General features: G+C 48.1%; 1 protein-coding gene across 3 annotated transcripts in view; it reads left to right on the forward strand.

Annotated features, from left to right (window-relative positions):
• Positions 1-11,598, forward strand: part of LOC126996821 (galactosylgalactosylxylosylprotein 3-beta-glucuronosyltransferase P-like) — an 82,497-nt gene extending 70,899 nt beyond the window's left edge. For all 3 annotated transcript variants that reach the window (XM_050857682.1, XM_050857681.1, XM_050857683.1), the window contains exons 7-9: positions 2,425-2,601; positions 2,925-3,035; positions 3,690-11,598. In XM_050857682.1, coding sequence (XP_050713639.1) covers positions 2,425-2,601; positions 2,925-3,035; positions 3,690-3,812 — 411 coding nt within the window. In that variant the 3' untranslated portion in view covers positions 3,813-11,598. The remainder of the gene's footprint in view (positions 1-2,424; positions 2,602-2,924; positions 3,036-3,689) is intronic.
• Positions 11,599-18,049: the final 6,451 nt, after the last annotated feature.

The raw sequence follows: 18,049 nt of genomic DNA on the forward strand, positions 1-18,049 counted from the left end.
GCCTTCGTTCTCGTCCGCCTGTCCTTCATACCTTCGTTCTCGTCCGCCTGTCCTTCACGCCTTCGTTCTCGTCCGCCTGTCCTTCATACCTTCGTTCTCGTCCGCCTGTCCTTCATACCTTCGTTCTCGTCCGCCTGTCCTTCATACCTTCGTTCTCGTCCGCCTGTCCTTCACGCCTTCGTTCTCGTCCGCCTGTCCTTCATACCTTCGTTCTCGTCCGCCTGTCCTTCATACCTTCGTTCTCGTCCGCCTGTCCTTCATACCTTCGTTCTCGTCCGCCTGTCCTTCATACCTTCGTTCTCGTCCGCCTGTCATTCAACCCTTCTTTCTAGTCCGCCTGTCCAGCACGCCTTCATTATCTTCCGCCTGTCCTTCACGCCTTCGTTCTCGTCCGCCTGTCCTTCACGCCTTCGTTCTCGTCCGCCTGTCCTTCACGCCTTCGTTCTCGTCCGCCTGTCCTTCACGCCTTCGTTCTCGTCCGCCTGTCCTTCATGCCTTTGTTTTGGTCCGCCTGTCCTTCACGCCGTTGTTCTCGTTCGCCTGTCCTTCATGCCTTTGTTTTGGTCCGCCTGTCCTTCATACCTTCGTTCTCGTCCGCCTGTCCTTCATACCTTCGTTCTCGTCCGCCTGTCCTTCACGCCTTCGTTCTCGTCCGCCTGTCCTTCACGCCTTCGTTCTCGTCCGCCTGTCCTTCACGCCTTCGTTCTCGTCCGCCTGTCCTTCACGCCTTCGTTCTCGTCCGCCTGTCCTTCACGCCTTCGTTCTCGTCCGCCTGTCCTTCATACCTTCGTTCTCGTCCGCCTGTCCTTCAAGCCTCGTCCGCCTGTCCTTCATACCTTCGTTCTCGTCCGCCTGTCCTTCACGCCTTCGTTCTCGTCCGCCTGTCCTTCATACCTTCGTTCTCGTCCGCCTGTCCTTCACGCCTTCGTTCTCGTCCGCCTGTCCTTCATCCCTTAGTTGACGTCCGCCTGTCCTTCATACCTTCGTTCTCGTCCGCCTGTCCTTCATACCTTCGTTCTCGTCCGCCTGTCCTTCATACCTTCGTTCTCGTCCGCCTGTCCTTCATACCTTCGTTCTCGTCCGCCTGTCCTTCATACCTTCGTTCTCGTCCGCCTGTCCTTCATACCTTCGTTCTCGTCCGCCTGTCCTTCACGCCTTCGTTCTCGTCCGCCTGTCCTTCACGCCTTCGTTCTCGTCCGCCTGTCCTTCACGCCTTCGTTCTCGTCCGCCTGTCCTTCACGCCGTTGTTCTCGTCCGCCTGTCCTTCATGCCTTTGTTTTGGTCCGCCTGTCCTTCATACCTTCGTTCTCGTCCGCCTGTCCTTCATGCCTTTGTTTTGGTCCGCCTGTCCTTCACGCCGTTGTTCTCGTTCGCCTGTCCTTCATGCCTTTGTTTTGGTCCGCCTGTCCTTCATACCTTCGTTCTCGTCCGCCTGTCCTTCATACCTTCGTTCTCGTCCGCCTGTCCTTCACGCCTTCGTTCTCGTCCGCCTGTCCTTCACGCCTTCGTTCTCGTCCGCCTGTCCTTCACGCCTTCGTTCTCGTCCGCCTGTCCTTCACGCCTTCGTTCTCGTCCGCCTGTCCTTCACGCCTTCGTTCTCGTCCGCCTGTCCTTCACGCCTTCGTTCTCGTCCGCCTGTCCTTCACGCCTTCGTTCTCGTCCGCCTGTCCTTCACGCCTTCGTTCTCGTCCGCCTGTCCTTCATGCCTTTGTTTTGGTTCGTCTGTCCTTCATACCTTCGTTCTCGTCCGCCTGTCCTTCATACCTTCGTTCTCGTCTGCCTGTCCTTCACGCCTTCGTTCTCGTCCGCCTGTCCTTCATACCTTCGTTCTCGTCCGCCTGTCCTTCACGCCTTCGTTCTCGTCCGCCTGTCCTTCATACCTTCGTTCTCGTCCGCCTGTCCTTCATACCTTCGTTCTCGTCCGCCTGTCCTTCATACCTTCGTTCTCGTCCGCCTGTCCTTCACGCCTTCGTTCTCGTCCGCCTGTCCTTCATACCTTCGTTCTCGTCCGCCTGTCCTTCATACCTTCGTTCTCGTCCGCCTGTCCTTCATACCTTCGTTCTCGTCCGCCTGTCCTTCATACCTTCGTTCTCGTCCGCCTGTCCTTCATACCTTCGTTCTCGTCCGCCTGTCCTTCATACCTTCGTTCTCGTCCGCCTGTCCTTCATACCTTCGTTCTCGTCCGCCTGTCCTTCACGCCTTCGTTCTCGTCCGCCTGTCCTTCATACCTTCGTTCTCGTCCGCCTGTCCTTCACGCCTTCGTTCTCGTCCGCCTGTCCTTCATACCTTCGTTCTCGTCCGCCTGTCCTTCATACCTTCGTTCTCGTCCGCCTGTCCTTCATACCTTCGTTCTCGTCCGCCTGTCCTTCACGCCTTCGTTCTCGTCCGCCTGTCCTTCAAGCCTCCCTCGCCTTCGTCCCCCAGATGCGACACACACGGAAGGTCTCCATGTGGCCGGTGGGACTCATCAGTGGCAGTGGCGTCTCATCCCCGATCCTGAGAAATGGTCGCTTCGTCGGCTGGTATGACGGCTGGATCGGCGGCAGGACCTTCCCCGTGGACATGGCTGGGTTTGCTGTGGGCGTGGAGTACCTGCTGGAGGTGAGAGAGAGAGAGAGAGAGAGAGAGAGAGAGAGAGAGAGAGAGAGAGAGAGAGAGAGAGAGAGAGAGAGAGAGAGAGATTGACATATACAGACAGACAGACCCCCAAAAACACATACACACACACACACACACACACACACACACACACACAACGACAAAATGAGTGACTTGCAGACAAAGGGGCAGACACAAACAGACAGACAGACAGGTAGAATAAGAGCTAGAAACAGACAAGAGATAAAGAGAGAGCAAAAAACAAATAGATAAATAAATAGGTTGAGTAAATTGAGCCCACTCCTTTTCTTCTCCCACCACCCTAGCGGCCTGATGCTCAAATGCCTTTCACCCCTGGACACGAAGAGGATGGATTCTTGCGAAGTCTTGGCGTCAAACCTTCGGAGATCGAGTTCAAGGCCGCCGAGTGTACGCAGGTGAGAAGATGAACATATACGCTGAAGCTGCGCGTGGCCTCGGTGCTCATTTCCGTCGCATTAGCCTTTAGCCTGAGGTGGGTAAAAGGAAGGGGAAGTGGAAAAAGTGGGGCAGAAGAAAAGTGAGAAGGAAAGCAAAGTTTTGAATGAAAATTAGAGAAAGTCGGAGAAAGGGAAATGAGAATGAGAGCGAAGTGAGTAAGGAAAAGAAGAGAGGAAAGAAAAGGAAGTGGGAAGGAAGAGAAGTGAGAAGGAGAGTGAAGTGGGGAAAGAAAGTGATGGTAGTAAAGAAGAGAAAGTGGGGGAGACGGGAAGTGGAGAAGGATATTGAAGAGGAAAAGAAGAGGAAGTGGGGAAAAAACGAAAAGGAACGCGAAGTGGAAAAGGAAAGGGAAAGGAGGAAAGAAGAGAAAAGGGAAGAAACGTGAGAGGAGGAGAGGGATATGAGGAAGGAAGGGAGAAGGTAAGTGAGCTAACAAGGGAAAATGAGGAAGTCTCTCTCTCTCTCTCTCTCTCTCTCTCTCTCTCTCTCTCTCTCTCTCTCTCATACAGACACACAAAGTTCTTTTCACCATTCTTCACACTCACTGCCTCTTCCAATGTTCTTTTCCTCTTTAAACGGACAAAATCTAATCTCACCTTCTCTCACCACAGATCTATGTATGGCACACCCAGACCAAGAAAAACCACCCTTATAGCCGAGAGATCCTGAGCCCGAGGTTTGACAAGACCAATTTGAGGGTGCTGCAGAAAGACATAATGCTCCAGCCGGGCTAGCGGAGGATGGCAAAATGTGGAGCCTTCATTAACTTTTTTACTTGTGTACCTATGATTTGTTTTATACTCCTCCTCTGATGCTCTCTCCTTAGAACTCCCTCGGCGGGGTGGGTATGTTAGTAGTAACAAATGTACGGAAGTGGGGGTATTTTTTGCGGGGACGCACGGAAGTGGGGGTTGGGGGGGTTAGCGGGGGGTGTGACGGAAGAGGGGGTAGCTGGTCTCCCCCCCTACCCACCCACCCCACACACACACATATCTTTCACCTTTTCACCCCCCCCCCCTCTCGGGCTAGCGTACGGAAGCGGGGGGGTGACGGAAGTGGGGGTGCCCAGCGGGGAGGAGGGGGTGGCGGAAGAGGGGGTAGGTGAAAGGTTAAGATAAGATCGCGGGGAACTAGGGCTCCAATGACCACAAGATTATAATCACGGAAAAGGTTAAGGACATTAGGTTAATGACCAGGCTGGAATATGTCCCGCCCACCTGTTCCCGGCGTCTTATCTTTCCTTAATCTCGTTGCCTGACCCTCCCAGGCTAAGGTCACGACCCCCGCTTGCTCCGGCTTGCGTCCACGCTCTCACACCATACTTCCGTGACTTAGTGTTCACCGTGATTCCGTGACTTAGTGTTCACCGTAATTCAGTGATTTAGTGTTCACCGTAATTCAGTGATTTAGTGTTCACCGTAATTCAGTGATTTAGTGTTCACCGTAATTCAGTGATTTAGTGTTCACCGTAATTCAGTGACTTAGTGTTCACCGTGATTCCGTGATTTAAGTGTTCACCGTAATTTAGTGATTAAGTGTTCACCGTAATTCAGTGATTTAGTGTTCACCGTAATTCAGTGACTTAGTGTTCACCGTGATTCCGTGATTTAAGTGTTCACCGTAATTCAGTGATTTAGTGTTCACCGTAATTCAGTGACTTAGTGTTCACCGTGATTCCGTGATTTAAGTGTTCACCGTAATTCAGTGATTTAGTGTTCACCGTAATTCAGTGACTTAGTGTTCACCGTGATTCCGTTATTTAAGTGTTCACCGTAATTCAATGATTAAGTGTTCACCGTAGTTCAATGACTTAGTGTTCACCGTGATTCCGTGATTTAAGTGTTCACCAAGTGTGCGTTGCAATCTTTATACGTCATCGAGGATCTTAACTGTAATTGATATTGCTTGAAGAGGTTCATCGGTAACTTCATCGTCGTCTCACTGCTGAGCAGACATCACCGCCGCTGTGGGACGATAAGTGTTATAACTTTACTGCTACCCGTACCTGTCACAGGGCGACAAAGTATAGTATTTCAACAACAGCACACACACTGTCTAAACACAAACTCGAGTGATACATTATTACTTATTATAGCGAGTCTTTTATTTATTTTATTACTAAAGTAAACGATCAGATCACAACTCACTGTATTAACTTGTTCGTTGCCAATTGCCAATCGTTCCTGAGCCCCGCCCTATTTATTCCCAGGGGTATAACTACTCCCGGTACCGCCCGTTAAGTCTGATATTTTCCGGGATTAGTGAGGTCGGCTAATCTTTTCACCGGCACTCCCTCACCAAGATAGTCAGGTGTACGCGGTCAGTTTCTCAAGTATTCACACACCCGCCCAGGTGTTCACACACCCGCCCATATCCCACAGCCACCAAGGGCTTAACGAAGGAAGCCACCCGGCACTCCTTAAATAATCCTAAAATTGCCAGGGTCAACACAGGTGTTTCTATTTTAATCACCTTCCCTATTCCTCTTTCTCCGCCCATACACATATTTCCTCCCCCTCCTCCTCCTTTAACTATTTCCTCCTCCTCCTCCTCTAACTCCTCCGCCTCCTCTAACTATTTCCTCTTACTCTGCCCATACCCATATTTCCTCTTCTAACTATTTCCTCCTCCTCCTTTTACTAAACAAGCCTCTCTGCCGTCCAACTAATTAACCCCCGCGGGACTCGACCCGACCCCTACCTAACTCCTTCTAGGTGTTCAGTACAACTCCTTCCTGGTATTCAGCAAGCCACCCACGGGTTTCTAAATATATCGTAACTGTAAAGTTTCTTGCTACAGAAAAAAAAGGGAATTGTAACCATGCCTAAATATTTCACTTGCGGTAATTGTTCGCAGAAATTTGCCACGATTCACTTCCACCTCGGCGAGTCTAACTGTAAATATTGTGTCTTGGATTCGCGTATCCAAGCACTTAGCTCAATAAATAATGATTTGAAGCGCTCACATGCCCTGTTATGGGATATTGTGACATCCTTCCCCGCCCTTCCCACTCCTTCCTCCTCCTCAACCTCATATTCTGACGTTCTGACCCAATCACATACCTCTGCCTCGCCCGAACCTGCCTCCACCCTAACTGTTCCTTCCGCCCAATCTACCACCCTTCCTACCTCATCCACACCCACTACCACACCCTCTTCCCCCGCTCTCTCTTCCTCTCCCTCCACCACTCTAGACTTCTCCCCTATCCTCATCACCACTCCATCTTCCACTTCCACCTCCAACACGATCTCCTCTGCCTCGCCTGAACCCGCTTCCATCCTTACCACTCCTTCCACCCCATCCACCTCCCTTCCTACCTCATCCACCTCCATCCACAGTACCACACCCACTTCTCCCGCTCTCCCTTCCTTTCCCTCCACCACCTTAGACTCCTCCCCTATCCTCATCACCACTACATCTTCCCCTTCCACCTCCAACACGACCTCAGCCTCCTCCTCCACTTCTGATACCACATTCCCCTCCCTACACACCTTACCCTCCACCCTTCCCCAACCACCCACTACCGTCACTACCACCACTTCCAAACCCACCTTCGCCCGCGCTCCCTCTTGTACCTCACGCCCTGCCAAAAGAAACCACAAGACCATTCTCCGAGCTGTCACTTGTACGAACCAGACGCTATTTCCTGGCATAGGCAAACTGACTACTAGAGTCAACTTAGTTGGCGACAGTCTGGTGAGAGGCCAACTTACGGAGTTTCGCGGTCGGAATACATTGACACGGCAGCGTTTCTGTATCCCCGGAGCCAAACTGGACGATATTGAATCAGCTGTCGATGCAGTTTCAGTAAATGCGAAAGACGACACAGTGTATCTGATCCATGCGGGAACCAACGACCTTCAGTCAACTCAATCTCAGGACCTGTTAGCAAAATACCGTCAAGTCATTCGGAAATACAAGATCAAGTCCCCTCACATCATCGTCTCTGGAATTCTACCGAGAGTCAATACGTTCGCCGGATTTAACAATAAAGCGTACGGCGTCAACACTAGTCTAAAATAGTTATGTAACGATAAAGGCGTAGCGTTCACGAATGCGTGGCATCACTTCAATCAGCGCCCAGATTTGTTTTGGGAGGACGGACTCCACCTGAACGAGGTTGGTTCGGCGCGGCTTGGAAGGCTCCTGAACGAGGCAGTTGAAAGCTTCTCGAAAAGCTATTAAAAAAACTGCAGGCGAGGGCAAGGCAAAGGCAACCCTTGATCAACCGAACCGTAGCGTCGATGCGGCTTGCAAGAAACTGTGTAACCAACGACGCCCCCGACAAGCGAACTCATTCAACACGACGCGGCCAAACCAGGAGTCATATTTCCATTTTGTACACAAATGCACGCAGTCTATACTCAAAAAGGACGAAATTAGGGCGTATATTGCAACTGAGAAACCAGATGTGGTAGCCATCACAGAGACTTGGGCCAACTCTGCACATCTAGTATCTGAACTGTCATTTCCCGGGTGCGAAAGCTTCCAAAAAAATCGATTGCACAAGAAAGGAGGAGGAGTAATTTGCTACGTAAAAAGTACGCTCCCAGCCATAAAAATAGACAAACAAGACGCAGAAAGTTACGACTCCGTCTATGTGGAAATAACCGCGAATAATAAGAAACTAACACTTGCGACCGTATACAGACCTCCAAAACAACAGGCAGCCGACGACACTGCCCTATACGAAGAACTTCACTCTTTAAAACAAAGCAAAGAAGCAATAATAATTGGGGACTTTAATTGCCCTAACATTGACTGGGGACTGATGACTGGAGATCAAGAGGGTAACAGGCTTATAGAAATGGTGGCGGATTCGTTCCTCACTCAAGTTGTAACTCAACCGACAAGAGAAAACAATCTGCTGGATCTGGTATTAGTAAGCGACCCCGACCTCATTCGCGACTGTGAAGTTGGTGAAAAAATTAATGGTTGCGATCACCACTTAATCCGTTCCAATGTCAACATAAGTCACAAACTCGTAGACAATCCGTCAGTGATACCAGACTACAAAAAAGCAAATTTCAACCTAGCCCGTGAGCTGCTTCCCCCTGCGAACTGGGACCAACTTCACCTAACCGACAATATAATCGACAACGTGTGGAACAACTTCAAAGATAAGCTTTTGCAGGTAGAGAAGGCTACAGTGCCTACGAAACCCAGGCGAGCAAATGGTACCGTGGATCCACCGTGGATGACCACAGAAATAAAAAGGGCGGTAAACTTAAAAAAAAAGGAATTATAACCTGATGAAAGAAAATGACACGGCCGAAGCCCGTACTCAGTACCACACCAGCCTCAGAGCTTGTCGCACCCTTATTCGAAGTAGTAAACGCAACTACGAAAAACAAATAGCGCGTGACATCAAAACAAACTCAAAAAAATTCTTCACATACATCAGATCGAAAAAGAAAGTAAAATCCAATATTGGTCCCCTGACAGATGAGACTGGATCTGTAACTCAGGACAGTAAACAGATGGCCAGAATCCTCAACAGTAACTTCGCATCCGTATTCACAGTCGAGGACATCGAAACCATTCCCGAGAGCCCTGACCCGCCGAGTGAGATCACGCCCCTGGAAATTGACACAATATGCGACCAAGAAGTTAAAAAGTATTTGGACAAGCTCGACACGAACAAGTCAACGGGACCCGACGGTTTGTCACCACGGTTATTGAAAGAGCTTAAACAACAAATACTTCAGACACTCACTAACATATTCAACCAGTCTGTTAAATTGAATAATGTCCCAGAAGACTGGAAGATGGCGAACGTAACACCGATTTTCAAAAAAGGAGACAAAAGCGTTGCATTAAACTACAGGCCCATAAGTTTGACATCAGTGGCAGGAAAAATACTCGAAAAGATTATTAGAGACAAACTTGTCAAGTTTCTAGAAGACAATAATGTAATCTCCGACACCCAGGATGGCTTCAGAAACAAGCGCTCATGCCTAACAAATTTATTAGACTTCTTCCAAGGTAAATATAATAACAGGGATGCCCACATCCCCAGTGATGTTATATACCTGGACTTTCAGAAAGCCTTCGACAAGGTACCGCACGAGCGACTCCTTAAGAAACTGCACTCGGCGGGCATTGGAGCCAATCTGATCGCATGGATAAGAGATTGGCTCACCGGCAGAAAACAACGTGTACTACTAAACGGACAGCCTTCCGATTGGCTTCCAGTCAATAGTGGAATGCCTCAAGGGTCAGTGCTGGGACCCATTCTCTTCATCATATATATCAACGACCTCGAATCAGGATTGAAATCAACAATATCGAAATTTGCTGATGACACCAAGGTGGGTGGAAAGGCCCTCACAAAGACCGACTGCGAAGTCATTCAGAAAGACCTCAATCACATTATCGAATGGTCAGAAAAGTGGCAAATGTCCTTTAATGTTGACAAATGCAAAGTCATGCACATTGGGTCCAGAAATAGTAACCACACTTACATCATGAATGGGAAACCTCTGCAAGCGATGCAGGAGGAAAAGGATCTTGGAGTCACTATCAGCAGTGACCTGAAACACGCGAATCACTGTAAAAAAGCCTACAACAAAGCCAACACTATGCTCGGGTTCATAGCGAGGAACTTCGAGTGTAAAACGCCAGACGTGATGCTAGCCTTGTATAATTCCATGGTAAGACCGTACCTCGAGTATGCAGTACAGTTCTGGTCTCCTAATTACAGAAAGGACATTGATTTATTGGAAATGATTCAACGACGCGCCACAAAGATGATTCCAACCTTAAGGGCTCAACCGTACAGGAAACGACTCAAGTGACTCAATCTCTTTATATTGGAGAAAAGACGCCTGCGAGAGGATATGATTCAAGTTTTCAAGTATCTGAAAAAACTTCAATAGCGTCGATTACTCCCAAGTCTTTGAACTGCAAACCAACCGAAGAACTAGAAATAACGGCTTACCCATTCAGTCGAGTCGATGTAACACAGACATCGGATGGAGTTTCTTTTCAAACCGAGTCATTCGTCACTGGAACAATCTTCCTTCAGAAGTAGTAAATGCGAATACCATCACCTCCTTCAAATATAGAATCGACCGTCACTTCACTGCGTCAGGAGTGAACTGAATATTGAGGTGCATGTTTTCAGACAGATTGCAACAAGACCTCAACCTATATTCATATAATTCTCCCCCACAACCTAGATTGCAAGTAGCGTAAGTCAACAATAGAGTAAAGCAACAGTTAATGTCCGCATGACAGGTGGAGTGAGGTGTGGGTGCAGTAAGGCGACAGGTTACTGGTGCGTGCCTAGTACCGCCGGTAAAACGAGGATCAAGTCTCCACCTGTGCCCCTGAAACTACACCTCACTCATCATGAGTATTAGGGGGGATTCTGGGGCTGCCCTGTGTAGGCCACTCGTCCTCTTCCAGTCTCCCTGTATTTCTATGTTCTTGTATCTGCTCCTCAATATCGAGGTGCTTTTCATCTGCTCCTCAATGTCGAGGTGCTTTCATCTGCTCCCCAGGCACCAAGTGGCTGTCGAGCAGATTAAATCACCAAAGCAGGCAGCCTCGTAATGAGCCAATAAGTTTTCTGTTGCCTGCATTTCCATGTTTCCCTCTCTCCCATAGACGCACACACACACACACACACACACACACACACACACACACACACACACACACACACACACACACACACACACACACACACACACACACACACACACACACACACACACACACACACATCTGGTCATACGAGATAAAATCGCGGAAAAAATGGTTCGATGACATCTCCATGTATCTAAGACCACGCCTTTTGGAGTCTTAATGATTCAAGTCATTACAATAAACCTCAGGTCATTAAGGACTGACCTGAGGAACACACATGCATGCGCACACACGCACGCAGTAGTGGGAGATGGTGCCAGTGACGGGACTAAAAAAATTCGCGACTATGATCAATAATTAGCGCCAGAAACACGTCCAAAAATTTATACGTCGAAAATCCACGACAGGCGGGCGGGCAGCCAGCCAGCCAGCCAGCCGCCGTGGGGACCTACCCACCACCCACCCAGCCGGGTAGTGGTCAAAGTTACCCAAAAGTGATCCCCCCCACCCCCCCACCACCACCACCTTTCCGGCGTGCCCACGCCACCGTGGCGGTGGCTGAATCGACAGAGTAACACCACCGCGTTCAGGAGGACGCGAGTTCAATCCCCGCCCGGTGCCACCAAGCAGGGATTTTTCAGCCGCCGCCGAGTGGCTTAAAACTACCCACATGCTGTCCAGAAGACCACCTATCAACCCGGACTCTAGATTCTAGGATTAAAGATGAGCTCCGGGAGGGCAGCATGAGCCAATGCAAGATGGCGCCACTATAAACACTCGCCTGCGCCAGAACGGGCTGGGCCGACCATCAGGACCCACCGGGAAGAAGCCTTGGGCCGACCATCAGGCCCCACCGGGAAAAAGCCTACCGGCGCTATAGGCCGCGACGTAAAAAAAAATAAATAAATAAATAAATAAATAAAAAAATCACCCCTTTCGCGAGCGTCGGCTTGTTGGGCGGAGGCCTGTGGCTACCACCGTACCGGGGCGTCACCCTCCTGCCGGGGGATCGGTTAGGGGCGTCCTTTCGCATCGTGCCGGGGCGTCACCCTCCTGCCGGGGATCGGTTAGGGGCGTCCTTTCGCACCGTGCCGGAGCGTCACCCTCCTGCCGGGGATCGGTTAGTGGCGTCCTTTCGCACCGTGCCGGGGCGTCACCCTCCTGCCGGGTGGACTTAAGGCCTGAGTTTTGGAGCACGACATGCATGTTTGGGCGGGAAAAAACTGGTGTGCATGCAGCTTGGTCCCCCACACCTTTCCGGCGTGCCCACGCCACCATGTCTCCCCCTACCCCCTCTATACCCACCCCTTTCGCGAGCGTCGGCTTGTTGGGCGGAGGCCTGTGGCGGAACGCTTGGAAAGACATTTGAATGAAGTAGAAGGCTCAGGTTTCATGATACTGGAAATTGACATGTTTAAAGTAATCTTAGGTAGAACAGGTCATCGAGCGGCGATAGGCATACACGTCAATAAACCATTGGGCTTCCAGGGAGCTCGCACCATTTTTAACCCTTCGGGCGAGGAGGGTTACTGTCTTGTGCAATGTCTCGCGGCTCGCGCTCTTTTGGAAAAAGATCTTAAAATTCAGGACCTTCCTCGCAAAACAAAGACACTGAGACAATGCAAGAAATTAGTGACTGTGCCAGATATAGATTTCCCTCTTGCGTGGTAAGATATTGCGCTAATCGAGCGGATGAATAAGCTCTCCATTTATGTGTACGCAGTAGCCCCCATTGATGAGCATGATGATGATGATGATGATGATGATGATGAGGAGGAGGAGGAGGAGGAGGAGGAGCGCCAAAGAATGCGTCGGAAGAGCGGAAATAGTTGGGGTGGGACTAGGCACGAGATTTATGTAACCCGGAAAGGTGCAGCTAGTCACTAGTGGGACATATGTTGCTTTATTATTACTGGATGGGCAACATTTTGCCCTCGTAAAAAATTTCGCAAAATTCATGCCAGCATTTATGAGAGGCCATAAACGGCGCTTAAAAGGCCAGACGCTGAATCAGTACTCTAGATATTGCAAAAACTGCTTGACTGGATATTTTGACATAGCCGACCTTGAGAAACATGAAGTCAGTTGTCAGATTCAGCAGAAACTTGTATTCCCCGCCTCAAAATCAGTGTTGCAATTCATTGACAGCGGTAAAACATATCCACCATCACACATTGCCTTTTTTGATTTTGAGGCTATTCTTGACGACTCTGAATCCAACAGCCACGTTATCAATCAGCACAGAGCCATGGCGTACGCCTTCTGCATCTTGGATTCAACGGGCTCTGTAGTTTGCAAGCAGAATTACTGCGGGAGAGATGCAGCGTCACACTTTCTCAAGAACCTGGCCTCCGCCTGGAGGAAAGTTAAAGAGGAAAGGAAAACATATAGCATGGTCCTAACCCCCGAGGCGGTAATTGATTTCAAACATCAGACCGCGTGTCAGATTTGTAAGAAAAATTTTCAGAATACAGAAGACAAACATCGCCATCACGATCATACCAGACCCGGCCCAAACAATCTTGGTGCATTATGAAGAAGATGCAATACATTATGTATCAGTAGCCGCTGTCAACTTCCTACATTTGCCTTTCACATGACTTATGATATGAGCCAGATACTGAAAGAAGCCGACCGACAGAGTTTCCATAGGAAGAAAACTAACGTAATCACTAAAGCGGGCTTACGTTTTTTGAGGGTAGATGTGGACAATATAAAGTTTCTCGACGTGCGAGCCTTTCTTGAAGGCAGTCTGGCCCATCTCGGCGCAGAACATATTACCTCGGGGGAATCTCTACCTGTCGAGCGCTCATAAGTCATTTCCCCGCACCAGCGCGTGAGCTCCTCCTCTCAGGAAAGCAATGTTTTCCTTATGAGTTCGTCACTGATTTTGACAAATTAGCGCGTCAGTCACTTCCAGACATTGAAGATTTTTATAGCAGGCTTAGAAGCCGGAGCGTAAGTGAGGAGGAGTACAGCCACGCGCAAGCAGTGTGGAACGCCCTGGGTTGTCAAACCTTAAAAGACTACATGCTCGCGTACCTTCTAGTAGATGTAGGGTTGCTTGCTGACATTCTACAGAAATGGCGAAGAGTGTTGCATGAAACATATGGATTAGATATAACACATTATGTCTCTCTCCCCGGATACGCTTTCGACAGCTTCTTAAAATCAACAGAAGCCAAAATAGAACAGCCGAGCGAACCAGACTTGTATCATCTTGAAAGAGACAATGTAAGAGGGGGTTTTACTACAGTAGTCGAACCACAGGCAGTTGCAAATAACCATCACATTAATCCTGATTTCAACCCCGAACGAGACACCCCATCACACATTATCTATTTAGATAAGAATAGTCTGTATCCTACAGTAATGTGTAGGCCGCTTCCGGAGAGAAATTTAAAAAAATTATCGGTAGAAGAAAGAAAGGAGTGGTTAAGAACTCATGACATAACAAATGTGGAGACGGATGGAAGCGTGGGGTACTGGTTTCGCTGCGACTTACACACAATTGAGCCCGATGTGGCTAGGTCAACGGATGAGTTTCCCTTACACATCCACCATATGGACATAGATAGCGAGCAACACCTGTCTGAGCACAGCAAAGCATTTATGGCGAAAACAGGATGTTGACTCCCTAGAGTGACGCGAAAGCTTGTTGGATCGCATTGCGCTCAGAATGGCATCCTCACCACGCTACCCATGTTGCAGTTTTACTTGGGAAAGGGAGGTAAAATTGCAGAAATCCACGATATCTATCAGTTTACCCAATCCACATTTCTTAAAGAGTTTATGGAGGGTAACATCAAAGCACGACGCGAGGCCAGCGGTAAAATCCTACAGAAAGCCTATAAAGTAATTTCAAATAGTATATTTGGTCGAAATAAAAAAAGCTTAAGGCGTACCTCACTATAGTTTGAGAAACTATAATCATGAAAAATACAGACAGGTACTGCAAGGGGCGGGGGTGGATAAGGCACGCCTCTATAGCATCCGCTGCCTGAAAGGTCAGGTATGCACTATCTCCATTGAGAAGGCAACTTTAAGTGCATTAGATAACAAAAGAGTGCATCTGCTCTCTGATGACAGCATGCCGGGTAATCCTTCTCGTGTTTTTACGAGAGCTTATGGCCACCCTGATTTACCTGAGAATTTGCGTCAAATGCGGAGTACATCTCAAGCTGCTTCTACTAGTTGCACCACTACTGCTACTACTGCTAGTACTGCCACTACTACTACTACTAGTACTACTCATAATGTTGTCGGGGATACTTTAAGTGAAAGTGGTGATGAGGGTGTGTATAGTCATGGAACTAGACCAGTGGCGTGTAATCTATGGAGAAAAAGATATAGAAAATACAACGTAGAGAACGTTAATCGATCAAACAAAAGAAAGAGGAGAGAAACCAATGTCTTCCCATCGCGCCAGCTACCAGCAGCGTCAACATCATCTCCACGGTCACCTTTATCCTCGCCCTCCCCACCCCCGAGAATGGCATGGAGATTCCCTCCCCCACCGGGCTGGGTTTCAAAGGAGCTCACGCGAGTGGCTGTAACGGCGACATAGCTCGCGCTAAAAGCAATCATTGATCTGTTACTTAAAAGCTAAAGCCTAAACCATAACAAGCTCAGTCTTTATCGCAAACATGACGAGCGCGGACGAATATATAATATACCTTAGTAGCTTAGGAAGTCGCGATCTTTATCCCGACAACGTGCCGGGTTCATTTGAAAATGAAATCATACCGTTAAATTTACACCCCGACCGAGATTATCAGGTTGCCTTACACGGTATTTTTATTCCTAGAGAAGTATACACCCTCCATCGAGAAGACAAAGAAGCCATAGTGGAAGTTTACACAGAAACGCTCAATGACACCTCAGGAAAACCGTTGCGGTACTCGCTGTCTCCCTCGAAAAATATAACGAGCAAACAAATAAGCGCAATTGTGGCTGACCTTAATACATACTGGCAAGCTATTTTAAATGGAGTGTTTGGGTTTACAAATTACAAGGATTATTTTGATGGAGAACGCGGAATACTGAGTTGGACCAAAAATTTTGTATGCTACCACAAACGCTCTATAGATGGCTGCGGTAATCTAAATTATTGCAAAATAAGTTTGTTATTTAAGCCCAGATTGGCGGCTATTCTTGGATTTATTCCTAATCATTACTATGATATATTCGTCACGGATGAGGAGTCACATTACTCACTTCGCCAAGTAAATGCCGATTTCCCGCCAGACCCCCACGCCGACGTAAACTATCTCCACCTATATTGCCACATAATCCAGCCCACGCGATTTGCTAGCCAAACTGTGAACATTTTAGCCACTCTCCCTTACGGTGGGAGTAACAATTATTACTCAGTGCAAAGACCTCTGTATAAAAAGTTGGCGAAAAATGCTTTAGATTCAGTGGCGGTAGTGGTGACGGATCAGTATGGACGAAAAATATACTTTGAAGAAAATAGATCCGCAACGATCGTGCTTCACATTACACCCATCCACCCTCTCTTTTAAAATCAGTGGGCCAGCAAAAAAACGCTCACTCATCGCGAGACTTTTGCCATGGAAGAGTGTTATGGGGAAGACCTTATCGATTTATTTCCCCGCGAGCGAGGAGGGAGGATATTTGTGGCCGGTGCGTCAGGATCTGGGAAAACACAGCTAGTGACGCGACTTGTGCGGAAATATTGCGACAAATTCTATCGAGTTCTTATTTGCGGTGCAACACATCATCCCATTCAAGACTTGCCAGAGCTGCAAAATAAAGTAATACTTAGTAAGGACATTATAGACCCAGAACAGGAAATTGATCTCTGTCAGAAAAATAAATCTATGTTAGTAGCATATGACAATAACTTTTTACGCGCTGCCAATGATGAAAGCGTCGCCAATGTTTTTATTAAAGGGAGACATCTTGGCCTTAGCTCCATACTCATTTCTCAGAACTTATTTATGCAGGGAAAGTATGCGCGAAGCATATCCCTCAATTGCACTCATTTCGTTTTGCTTAAACAAAGAGATCTTGGTCAAATTGAACTTCTAGGTCGTCAATTGATTGGTCGTGACAGAGCCAAGGCATTTCTCAGCATCTACAAGCGAGCTGTTGCGGGAAAACCTTACGGCTATCTCATGGCCGACGTGTGTATAACTACCCCCGAGGTCCTATCGCTGAGATCAAATATAGCGAACGACGGCTCCTGTGAGGTTGTGTACTCGTGGAGAGAGTGAGCGATATGCTAGCCCCATCCAAGACACGTCTTTTAAAGTCACTTTATGAAGACCCTCAAGTACCTGGAGGCTTAAGTGGAGTGAGACCTTTATTTTTAGCAGCGAGAGCCATTGAACCCGACGTTTCCATGCGCGATGTTGAACAGTTTATGGAAGGTTGCAGAACACACACATTACATAAGATACAACCCCATAAGTTTAAGCGACGCGCTATTCTCAGTCCCAAACCGCGACATGAAAGAATTGTCCCGCTTTAATAGGGGTCATAATTACATCTTAGTCTGCGTTGATGCATTTTCAAGGTACGCCAAAGCCCTGCCTCTTAAACGTAAAGATGCAAAGTCGATGGTAATGGCAATGAAGACATTGCTAGAGGAAGACGCTGCTTTCAGTGGGGTCTCTAGTCTCTGTGTTGACCGAGGCAAAGAGTTCTATAATTGTCCACTTCAAACCTATTTGCAAAGACATAAAAATGTACAGCGTTTACTCCCAAGAGATAAAAAGCAGCCTTGCTGAGCGATTTATCAGAACTCTGAAAGGTCGAATATATAGGTATATGACGGCTCACAATAAACTCGAGTATATTTCCATCTTGCAGAAGGTACTCGAGAGCTATAACCACACGCCTCACGCACGTCTAGGAAAAACCCCAGCCGAAGTACATGCCATGAAGGACCCGCGAGGAATCATTCGTCAGTTTAAGAAAATGCATAATTATAAAAACAGAAAAGCGTCAAGGTAAAGCCAGTCGTGTGCTGAACATCGGGGACTACGTTCGACTCGTGGGCGCGGATAAAGCTTCTAAATTTAACCGAGGCTTTCATATCCAAAACACAGAAGAAATATTTAAAATTGCAAGCGTGGATTATCGACAATCCCCATTGGGTTATACCTTGCAAGATTTATCCAATCAACCCATCCAAGGCTTGTTTTACAAAGAGGAGCTTATCAAAGTTCAGCTCCCGGACGTTTTCCCCATCATCATAAAAAAAAAATCGAGAGTGGTGAACGGTCGCAAACAATTTTTTGTATCTTGGTTGGGTTATGATCCGAGTCAAGACGGTGACCTCGAATTCACCAACAAGAAAAAAAAAAAGCGCCTCCCCTCGCCTTTGTTCACAAGGATCTTGTTTTGTTGT

This window comes from Eriocheir sinensis, chromosome 11 (genome assembly GCF_024679095.1).
Source record: "Eriocheir sinensis breed Jianghai 21 chromosome 11, ASM2467909v1, whole genome shotgun sequence".
NCBI classification, from domain to species: domain Eukaryota; kingdom Metazoa; phylum Arthropoda; class Malacostraca; order Decapoda; family Varunidae; genus Eriocheir; species Eriocheir sinensis.